This window comes from Canis lupus, chromosome 37 (genome assembly GCF_011100685.1).
Source record: "Canis lupus familiaris isolate Mischka breed German Shepherd chromosome 37, alternate assembly UU_Cfam_GSD_1.0, whole genome shotgun sequence".
NCBI lineage: Eukaryota > Metazoa > Chordata > Mammalia > Carnivora > Canidae > Canis > Canis lupus.
In genome coordinates this window covers 28,516,625-28,528,123 of record NC_049258.1, presented here as the reverse complement: position 1 = coordinate 28,528,123, position 11,499 = coordinate 28,516,625, and the positions used below count along the sequence as shown (strand labels likewise).

At 60.8% G+C, this 11,499-nt stretch overlaps 1 protein-coding gene across 1 annotated transcript in view; it reads right to left on the bottom strand.

The window, feature by feature from the left end:
* Positions 1-3,921: 3,921 nt before the first annotated feature.
* SGPP2 (sphingosine-1-phosphate phosphatase 2) overlaps positions 3,922-11,499 on the bottom strand; it is a 101,781-nt gene continuing 94,203 nt past the window's right edge. Inside the window, 2 exon segments of the mRNA XM_038585872.1 lie at positions 3,922-5,602; positions 5,679-5,947. Of these exon segments, the coding sequence (XP_038441800.1) occupies positions 5,311-5,602; positions 5,679-5,947 (561 nt within the window). The 3' untranslated portion in view covers positions 3,922-5,310.

Sequence of the window (11,499 nt, the reverse complement as noted above, 5' to 3'; positions counted from 1 at the left end):
CTTCCGCCCGACGAAGCCAAGGGACACCAGCCCAGGGACTGTCCCCGGGGAACGAGCTGCGGCTCGGCCGGGGCTGAGCTGCCGAGTAGTTGTCGCAGCACCGACCGCCACGGCCAGCAGCAGAGAGTTGGCAGCAAGGGCGACCGCGCGTCGCCAGGCGGCCGGAAGCGGGGAAGCCCGGTGACCATGAGGAAGGAGGGGAAGGAATCAGAAAGTGACAGATAGGGGCAGCCCGGGTGGCTCGGCGGCTTAGGGCCACCTTCAGCCCAGGTCGTGACCTCGGGGTCCCGGGATCGAGTCCCACGTCGGGCTCCTGCAGGAGCCTGCTCCTCCCTCTGCCTGTGTCCCTGCCTCTCTCATGAATAAATAGATAAAATGTCTTAAAAAAAAAAAAAGCGACAAAGATGAGGGATGATAAACGAATAGGGAGGACGTTCCGGTAACCGTGTCCCATCTGCCCGACAGGCTGGAGGAAGGACAAATCAGGGGCTGGAAGACAGATACTTTCACGTCCGGCCGCGAAGCCTGGGACAGGAATACAGCGGGAAAGAACACTCGCAGCTGCGGCCAGCAGCACAGCGGACTTCGTGAAAAGCGGACCTAAGCTAGGGTCCTCCCAACCCCCAAAAAGAGTTTTCCAGCCAAGGAATGTCACCAGCACCCACTTAAAACGGCCCCGGGGGGTGTGGAGGCTCGTGTCGTCCAGAGGCGCCGCCCCGGGGGACCTGGCTGCTGCTCCCCGCGAGGGGACCGCTCGGGCCCGAGACCCAGGCCGAGGCGGGTGCGGCGCGAGCCCGGTCTAGTCCATCTGTCAGGCCGGGTGGACAGACGTGGACAGGAAGGAGGACTTGGGCTCAGAGCTTCCCCGTCCTGCGGCTGCGGCCAGCGGAGCCCGGCGTCTGTTCACGGTCCCGGCCGCTCCTTCCCTCTCGGTGCAGCCTGGGCCCAGGTGCGGCCGCGGAGCGGACGGGACACGCGGGACACGCGGGCGCCCGCAGCCCTCCGCCGCAGACCGCTGCTCGCAGAAGTGACGGGCCGTGTGGTTAGGAAGGCCACTTATTAACAGCAAACCCCTGGGCGCGCTTGAAATTCAAGTCTGAAAAGAAAGTGAAAACAGGCAGCTTCCAGGAAAACAGCCGCCCCGCACGGGTCCCCGCGCCTTGGATGCGGTCAGCGGCTCGTGAGGCCGCCGCGGCTCCCCGGTGGGCGCGCACTCCTGCGGCGGGGACCTGCCTGGCCGCGGGGACCTGCCTGACTGCGGGGACCTGCCTGGCCGCGGGGACCTGCCTGACTGCGGGGACCTGCCTGGCCGCGGGGACCTGCCTGGCCGCGGGGACCTGCCAGACTGCGGGGACCTGCCTGGCCGCGGGGACCTGCCAGACTGCGGGGACCTGCCTGGCCGCGGGGACCTGCCAGACTGCGGGGACCTGCCAGACTGCGGGGACCTGCCTGGCCATGGGGACCTGCCTGGCCGCGGGGACCTGCCAGACTGCGGGGACCTGCCTGGCCGTGGGGACCTGCCAGACTGCGGGGACCTGCCTGGCCGCGGGGACCTGCCAGACTGCGGGGACCTGCCTGGCCGCGGGGACCTGCCTGGCCGCGGGGACCTGCCAGACTGCGGGTACCTGCCTGACTGTGGGGACCTGCCTGGCTATGGGGACCTGGCCGTGGGGACCCAGGACAGCCCAAGGCTCCCCGGGACACCGCCGCCGGGTGGGGGGCCACACCAGGGTCGCCGAGGGAGGGCACCCACGGCCGGCTCCTCGGGATCCAAATGGGTCGGCACAGGGCACTTGGACGTCGCCCCTGGATGTCGCCATCTCTGGAATGGCCCCACAGGGATGGCCGGGGAGGGACTGAGGGGCTTTCTCAGCCTCCCCCTCTTTATCCCTCCACCCTGTCCTCGTGGCTCGGTTCTGCGTGTCCAAGGCGCCCTTGCTTGCCCTCTGTCCTGCCCCCGCCACCACTGTCACTGCTACACCGTCGCCAGCCCGGTTCGGTCGGGTTCTCCCTAGAAGAGCTGCAGGTGTTGGGGGGCTCTCCGGCCAGCCACGCCTCGCCACGCAGGACCCCGGTACCTCCCTGCCCGCACGTCCCCGTGAACCCCACGGTGCCACAGGGCTGGAGCCTCCGCTCAGTGGCCACAGCCTCGGCATCCCGGAGCCTCCTGCGTCCTGGGGGCTCCCCGTGCCCCCCGTGACCCCCATGCCCGCCTCGCAGGTAATAAAGCTTCGGTGGGTCGGAACCTTGGCCTTGCCTCTGTTATCTCAGGCAGCAAAGAGGGTGTGGGCAGTCGGCGGGGACGGGGTCACGGGGTCACGCTCCCCGGACTCCGTGCACTCACTGACCAGAACCTTCTCGTCACCTCGACCCGCAGCGCCCATCGTACTTACCCAACGGGACACGCTGCCGCGTGTCTCTGGTGAGAGGATTCCTTCCAGCATCAAGGGGTCCCAGGGGGCACCCGCCCCACTTCCTGCGTGTCACACGAGGGCCGCCCCGACGCTCACCAGCACCGCCGTGTGGAAGCGGGACACCAGCGGGATCACACCGCCTGTCCTTTCATTTCGCTGCCTCTTCTCAACTCAGGTCCCGGTGAACCCTGAAGGGGGGGCTGGGGGGCTGGGGGGCAGCAGGGGGGCGGGGGGATGATCCAGGGGAGCACAGCACTGGCTTGTGAAACATTTAATAAGAAGTCCTAATCAAACCAAAAAAAAAAGAGATTTTATTTTAAAAAGAATGATTTACATACAGTACATGAGCAAGACAGCCGAAGGCTCCCAAAATAGAAACCCGGAGCATTTGGGCCCGAAACAGCACATGCTTTGGTTACACTCGGGAAGCACGAGTCGCCCACTGCGGGGAGAAGATGCCGTGTCACCCGGCGACCAGCAGGCATGTTGGTACAGGGATTCCGGGCACCGCCACTCAGGGGTTTTCAGCTCAGGGTCCCCTCTGTGTGTCCTTCCGCACCTGCTGTGGCGCCGCAGGTCGGGGGCAAAACCAGCGTGGGGGCGGCCGGTTAGAAGGCTGCTGGGGCGGGCAGGCCCCGGGGCGCTGGGAGCAGGAATGTTCCAGACAGTGCGCCTTCTGGTGGGCTCCTGGAGGCGCCCGTCATCCGAGGGCATTGGGGTCACGGCTTGCACACGCAGGCCTGGCCAGGCCGCAGGCCCTACACACATGCTGGACGCACCGCGGGGAGCTTGGCTTGCAGATTCTTCATCTCCCGGGCTGCACAGGGGCCGCACTGGGGCCGCACTGGGGCCGCGCTGGGGCTCCGTCCAGGCTGCGGCTGCACCGGCAGGGGGCAGTCTCTCCCAGGGAGAGAAACCCTAATGGTCCCAAGGCAGCGGAGGGGCGGGTGGCCTAGGTCTCCGTGTGGAAGGGACAGGCCTGGGGTGGGGCCTGGGGCGTGGGAGGTGCGTGCAGGGCCGGCCAGCAGAGGCCAGCCGCCTCACTTCCAGGCCGCAGAGACTAAAATCGTCCTCATGGACGGATACCTCTTTCTCCAGGTGCAAAACAACACACTTCTTTAAAAAGCGACCAACCACGACAGCATGATCCACGGCTAAGGCCAATGTCCTCAGTCCAACCCTGCGAGTTCGTGTAAATGCAGCCTTAAGTACATTCACATAAAGACGATACTACGGCCGATGGCTGTCCCGTCGTGGGGACTTAAAGGACAGCATTAAAAATCACACACACGCTTGCAGGAACCGCCAACGCCCGCTGCTGTGACAGTTACAGCCCCTCCTCTCAAAAGATTGAGGTGGGAAGACCCCATCCTTTCACCCATTGGCCTCAGAAAAATCAACAGAGGTCATTCTTGTGGGAATATCATCAGGGCTGCCGGGGAGGGGCCTCACCCGCCGCTGGGGTGGGGGTGGGGTGGGGGGTGAGGGAGGTGGGGGGATGGGGGTTGTGGGGGAATGGGGGGTTGGGAGGGCTGGGGGGCGGCCCAGGGCAGGGGCGCCTCTAGGTTGGGCTCCTCCGGCCCTCCCTCCCCTCCCTCGTGGTGCACTAGCACCTCAGACGGCAGGTCATCGGATCCCTGCCTCCTTAACCACGACAGCCCACAGCTGGGGGAAGGATTTGAGGGAGAAGCAGAACATCTTTCTAGAAGTTGTTCTCTGTTGACAGGGGGCACGAAGCCGTGCATCATCCCAGCACAAAGGTCGGGGAACATATTTGAAATCAGAACAAGTGGGGTTTTCAGTTTTCACCCCGGAGGCAGAAGCAGGAGCCTGTTGTCCCAGGCGGGAATGAAGTCTGAGCGAGGAGACCACAGGCCTCCTGACATCTGCGCTTCTGCTCACGGTTCAGAAAGTTCTGGAGGCTTGCTCCTTAGGGTTAAGGACTGAAGAGGCGCCGGCAGAGGGAACGTGGGGATGTTCGCAGGTCAGGTGGCCTTCCTGGGCCCCAGGAGGGCTCCCCCAGGCTTGAGGCCTGGGTTGTTAGGTCAGCTGGACACCTGGGCGCCGTTCTTGCATTCATTACCCTCAAGATTGCCCAGAGATGAGGGTGAGGGGGATGGAAAGGGAGCCCCTGATCCTGTGCAGGAAAGAACTGAGGAATGGAGGGTGATGTCCGGGAGGCCTGTTCCCCCATCGGGCCGCAGGAGGGATCCAGTTCATCGGGTCTGTGGATCTGCCCTCGCAGGGTTTGCACGGGAGCATGAAACCCCCGACGGTGGGTCCTGGGCTGGTCCCAGTCCCCAGAAGTGGGAGAGCACAGGACACTTGGAGGAGCCCTGATGGAGAGAGGTGGGCCGGACGGTGGGCTCCGTGGGTGAGGAGGGTCCCCACGCCACCTGGGGTTCTGCAAAACCCACCCGTGGTTGGGGGGGGGCAGATGCGCACACCCCTGGGGCCAGGGCTCAGCAGGGTGCGGGCTCCTGCCCTGGGGGTATGTCCTGCTGCCACCCAGGGGCACAGTCTAGTGACCTCAGGACCAAAAAGCGCCCCCCACCCCTGCCAACCGAAGGCTGCAGTTGTATACGCTGTGGCCCCTTCTCCAGAGCCAAGTGTCCAGTCTGGACAGGAGGCCCTGCGATGCACAAGGTGAGCCTGACCTCCAGCCCCTGCGATCAGCGGGTCGCCCCGGTCTCCCGAGCCAGGCCTGCGCCCAAGCACACGGGGTCAGGCCCGCTTCCCGCAGCAGGGTGCACCCGCAGGTGCCAGCGGAACACGCGTGGGGCCTAAGGACTTATTTTTTTTTAAGGAAAAACACATATGGGCGCGACTTGCCCGCCGCACCTGTGCCCGGTGTGCTCCCCTGTCCGGTGGGCCGGCCTCCAGGTGGGGGTGAGGGTCAGGGCAACCCCAGAAACCTGTGCAGCATGGGCACGAAGGTGGTGGCGCAGATGCCCACGGACGCGTAGGTGACGAACTTGTAAGGCACCTCGATCTCCAGCCTCCGCCGGGCCTCCCTGTCCCGCGGGACCACCCGGAACCACGAGCACAGCACCTGCAGCGACAGCGCCTGGACCAGCCGGCGCACGGCGAGGACCAGCGCGATGCCCACCGCGAACTTGGTGAGGCTCAGCGCCAGCCCCGCGGCCAAGGCCGAGAGCCAGGGCGGGAGCCGGGGCGGGAGCGGCGGGAGGGGGAGGCCCGGGGGGCCCGGGGGGCGCGGCGGGGGCGCGGGGGCCGGGGCGGGGGCCGGGGCCGGGGGCGGGGGCGGGGGCGGGGGCGGCCGCCAGCTGGAAGAAGTGGTTGATCCAGGAGCCGATGGTGACGCCCGCGCCCGCGGCCAGGATGGTGGTGGTGTCGGCGCGGGTCGGGCTGTAGAAGTCGGGCGCCGGGTAGTGGTAGCACAGCAGGAAGGGCACGACGGCGGCGCACACCGGGAACACGGGGCTGGCCGAGTCCAGGCGGTCGATGAGGCTCCAGGCCGGGTACGTGAGCGCCAGCAGCACCGCCGTCGCCGCGATGCCGCCCAGCACGTCCTGCGGGGACACCCGGCTGAGCCCACCCGCCCCTGCGCAGCCCCCCACCCCTCCCCCACCCCCGCCTGCTCGGGGCCCGGCGCCCCCCCCTCCCCCCACCCCCCTCCTGCTCGGGGCCCGGCGCCCCCCCTCCCCCCCCCGCCTGCTCGGGGCCCGGCGCCCCTCCACCCCCCCTCCACCCTCCTCCCCGCCTGCTTGGGGCCAGGCGCCCCCCCACGCCTCCACCCCCCCTCCTCCCTCACCCCCGCCTGCTCAGGGCCAGGCGCACCCCCACCCCCCTCCCCCCTCCTCCCTCACCCCCGCCTGCTCAGGGCCAGGCGCACCCCCACCCCCCACCCCCCTCCTGCTCGGGGCCGGGTGCCCCCGCACCCCTCCACCCCCCCTCCCCCCTCCTGCTCGGGGCCAGGCCCCCCCACCCTCGGGCCTGCCGGCGGAGTCAGCGGGGGCGGGGCAGCGTGGCCCTCCTCGCCCTGCTGCCGGGCTGTCCGGCTGTCCCGCTGTCCGGCTGTCCGTGCCCCGCGCTTCCAGGAGCTGGGGCCCTGCTGCGCCCCCCGGACTCCCCGCTGGGCCCACCCGGCACGTGCTGTCCCTGCTTCGGCTCCTCCCCTTCTCTGTCCTCCTCTTTAGCTCTCCTCCCTTCCTCCCTTCTTCCCTCCCTCCCTCCCTTCCCTCCTTCCACACCGATTTAAAACATCTTTAACCCCAGGGCGCCCCGGGGGCTTGGTCGCTGCGACTCCTCATTTCCCCCAGGTCAGGATCTCAGGGTCCTGGAGTCGGGCGGTAGGGCTCCTCGCTGGGGGCAGCGCCTGCTTGGGGTTCTCTCTCTCCCCCTCCCTCTTTATATACCTAAAACCACCTCTAACTCCTTAACGCCACCCACTTTCTCCTTCCCTTACTGTTCTTAAGGTAAAATGTATCAGAGGGTAAAGCCCTGGGATGGGAGGAGTAGGGCCAGGCCAGAGGACTGGAAGCTTGCTGAGGTTTGCTACAGGGTTTCACATGGATTCTTTGAAACCTTTACAACTGAAAATCTTAAAATATTTCCCACAAAGCATTGGAAAATCTGCAAAGCCCCTAAAAGTAATAATACCCAGGCATTCAGGGTGGGGGGACCCGACTAGAAAAATGCCAAGTTCCACCGGGTAGGCCTGAGCCTGGTCGTGTCGCATGATGGGGTGTCCTCTGCTGCTGTGAAATGCTTGAGGAGGTTTCATCCAGGACATGGGATTTTTTTTTTTAAGGATCTATTTATTTTAAGGAGCGCGAGGGCAGGCGAGTGAGTATTAGAGTGGGGGGGGGGGGGCGGCGACGGCGGAGCAGACGCGACCCGGCGCTGGGCGTGCCTGACACTGACACCATCTCCAGACACCCACATGGAAGAGTTGTGTCTCCTCTTCTCCCTTCCGACCCCAGGTGAGTGGGCGTCCCAGGTGAGCCCGGCCGTGACCTCCACAGGGCCTGGGGAGCCTGGTGACCGGTGGTGGGGACTGAGCATAAGTGGCCTGCACGTTTTGAAGGACCACGCATCTAGGGAAAGGAGGAGACCCAGGGCCGATGACCCCAACAGGCCTGTACTCGGTGGGCAGCCCCACCCACGTGCCATCTGAGCCCTGAAGGAGCCAGGGGGACAAGAGTCATTTTGCCTCAATTTCTACAACCCGGGGCTGCTCTGAAACCCCGCGGGCAGAGGGCCCGGCAAGGCCCAGAGGCCTGCCCCCTGTGGCGTCTGGAGCTTCGCCCCCTTCCTGCGGGACCCGCTGGGCTCCCAGGGACAGAGGCTGGGGACCGCGACAAGCAGGGAGGGGCCGAAGGACAAGGCCCACAGGTCCTCAAGCCGCTGGGGCAGGGATTGTGGGGTGCGGGGGGGGCTGCACGCCCCGAGCACCCGAGCACCCAGCCTGGCCGAGGGAGCGGGGATCCAGCCAGGCTGTCCTGACACCTACGGTCCGGCAGCAGGAGGCGCGAGGGGCTCAGGCAGGTCCAAGAACAGGTGCCAGATGCCCTGGGAAGTCCAGAGGTGGTTACAGGGCGGGGCCAGGAGGCAGCTCTGCAGGAGGGTGGGGGTCAGGCTCCATCCCTAGGTGTTGGGGAGATTCACGTGTTCTCCATGCGCTGTTGGGGGCACCCCAGCCCCCCCCCCCCCCCCCCCCCCCCGCCCGGAAGCTCACAGCCAGCCCTGCCTTCCTTACCTGCCCGCCCCTCCCCTCGGCCCATAACCTGGGCCCTTCGGCACACAATCCTGCTCCCGCTGTTGCCACCCAGGGCTCTGACCTTCGTGTCACCGCACCCCCCCCCCCCACACCTCCAGGGACTGCCGTCCTGAGGGCGGCTTCAATAGCACTTTCTCCAACTTTCCCCGGGGACCGAGGCAGGCCTGGGCGCGTGCGTCTAACACCCCACGAGTCGCAGAGGTAGCAGAAGCCTAGATACTAACCCCGAGGGCCGACAGCCTGCAGATTGCGAAGCAGAGTCCAGTGCGATATGGGTTTGATGAGCCTATGGTTCTGGGGGGCTCCCCCCCACCCTCCCCGTTGAACTCCGCCGTCGCGGTCACATGGCCACCTGCTCCCCGCAAACCTGCCCGGTGCGATGAGGCAACTCGGGGTTCGCATTCCTTTCGCGTATGTCCCTTGGACCGTCTCTCAAGATCCTATCGGTTCATCCGAGGCTCAGCTCAAAAGCTATTTCCTTTCCAAAATAGCTTCGCGCATCACCGCACTTGGGGCTAACCTCTCCCTGAACCCAGCGGGAAGGTCCTTGCTTCCCACCGCTCGCGGAGCCCTTCCCTTACGTTGCCTTTGTCCGGTGGCCGCGTGCTTTCCCCCGAGTCCCGCCAAGGCCGTGATGGGCCGCCTGAGTCCCCCGCACCCTGGCACACGTCACAGTAGAGCCTCCGTGGAGCAGATGCTCGGTTCGCAGTGTTGGGGACAAGTGCATGCCTTTCTCTTACCCTGACTATCCATAAGAGTTGAGACCCGTTGTCTCCAGACAGAAAAGACAAGTTGCCTTCCTTCCTTCCTTCGGTCTTTTTTGTAACTACGGTCACCGATCCCCAGACATCTGGTGGGAATAGTCTCCAGGGCACCAGGAGACCACACTCCTTGGGTCCGCAGCCCTAGCCTTTGCGGCAAGAGGAATCCTAGCCAACGTGCTTCTGGCATAGTTTCGTTCCTACTAGCCACACATTGGATTTTCTGCCATAAAGGTGATCTTGTAATAAAGACATTTATTGTTTTTAAGATTTTATTTATTTATTAGAGACAGAGACAGAGAGAGAGAGAGAGAGAGAGAGGCAGAGACACAGGCAGAGGGAGAAGCAGGCTCCATGCAGGGAGCCCGATGTGGGACTCGATCCTGGGAATCCAGGATCAGGCCCTGGGCTGAAGGCGGCGCTAAACCATTGAGCCACCGGGGCTGCCCTTAATAAAGACATTTAGGTATTTTTTATAAGGAAACTACTTGAACCATCTCCAGTGAGTTTTCCTATTTGGGGCTCTACATTTCTAGTAAGAAAAGTATCCAAAGCAGCTTCTAAAAATAAGGATGATAATGCTTAAAAACTCAAGAACAGCTTTTTATATTAATTTTTTCAAGCTACTGAATTCAGAGAAATGACAGAAACTGACAAGAATCTCCAACTCAGAACAGCATCTGCTGGTTTGATTCTGGCAAATTCCGAATGAGGAGGTGATTTTTCTCTGGAACCTCTACCGTCCGGCACAGTACTCAGGGCCGGAGAGAAAACAGTTCCCAGGCCCCTGGGAGGGCTGGACGGGCTGCGGGCAGAGGTCAGTGCAGAGGGCGTGAGGGCAGAGGTGGGGAGTCGGCAGCCGGGCCTGCGACAATGCTGTTCCGAGCAGGTGCACGTCACGGGAGGGGCAGAGGGGAGAGAGGGAAAGCCTGTGCGGTGTACAGGGAGATGTGAACGGCACGGGGGACCAGGAAAACAGAATGGTGCCAAAAGCATGGTAGGGAAAGACACGAGGACGAAAATGGTAGACTGGATATTCCTTACTTGGGGGGGGGGGGTGTTAAAACTCCTTTCTATGAATATAGACTATGAAGTATACAAAATATACAAAATATTCACCACTTTGACCCAATTATTCCACTCCTAGGTGTTTATTCTTTAAAAACAAAACAAAACAAAACAAAAACCAAAGAAAATAATCAAGCTGTTCACAGATTTATGTATAGGGAAGATTCTTGTTGGGTTAGCTCAATTCATACCAATTAAGCCCAGAAAGTAACACATGCTCCACTAGAGAACAATCCAAAAATACAAACAAGCAAAAAATAGCACAAAGGTCACGCATCATAAGAAGAATCTGGGAAGATATAAATCAAGCGTTCTATAATAGGATAAAAATATGTACTAATTTGGAATGAACATTTTACATTTGAGAAGATGCATTTCTGGAGCCTTATTTTCTGTGGTTTCAAAATGACCATAAGTGGGAGATAATATCAAGCAGAATACAGACTTGGCACAGAGGATGCTCCTGGTTCTATATAAATATGTACTTGCATGCATGGGCGAAATAGCAGAAGGAAATAAACAAATATTAAAAGTAGGGTTTTTTTCCCTATTTGTATATTACAGATGATTACTATCTCCACCATGCCTTGCAATATTTTATAGATTTTCTAGCCCCAACACCCATTATTTTACTATAATAGAAATATAATCCTGGTGAAGGAATCATGATGTTAAAATCAGAATGTTTCAAAATAGACAAACACAGAAACAATTAACTGATGCTTATAGATGCTTACATCATGCCAAGGAAGGAAACACCCCCAAGCATCTAGATGATAGCCAACCTACCATTTCTCCAAGACCTAACCAACATTTAAAATAAAGGTACCACTGCCAGGGCTAGCCTACTTACCAAGTGTGCTATTTGAGACATAATGAACCTAAAGGTTCATTCAATTTACCATTCCTGGGTTTAAACAAAAAGCTTTTACATTATTTGGGAAAAAAAAAAATTACATGAGACTGGCATTTTCCAAAGTCGAAATGCAAACAGATGATTCTTGTGCCTATCTTCATCTTCAATTATAAACTTAGTATTTAGATAAAAGCTTGAGCTTTATTATGTCTTGTTACCGAAAACAAAAATATAAGACTGGCCATCTGGATTGTTCAGGAACGAACGCTAATCAAAGAGCCCCCACTATCAGCACGAAGTTCAGTGTCGAGAGAAACACATTAAAGTAACGTTTTTATTCTTAGCCAAACAGAAGCCTCCTCCTGGGGAACTCTCCAGAAATTGCAGCCGCAGGCCCCAACCCTGAGAACTGCCGGCTTTGTGAATTCTGACCCTACATCCCATTCCCATATGCAGCTTTTCTGCAACAAATTCACATTTGATCTCCAAACATCTTCACCGAGGAATGCTATTGAGGGGACGGCACAACACAAGGTCAGCTAGCTAGAAAGAAGGGGGGGCGCCGAAACCATTCATTCAATTGTTAGGAAAGAATGCATTCAGATCTCGGAACTATTTATGCTGAGAGAACTCCAAGATTCTGGCATCTTCCCCTCC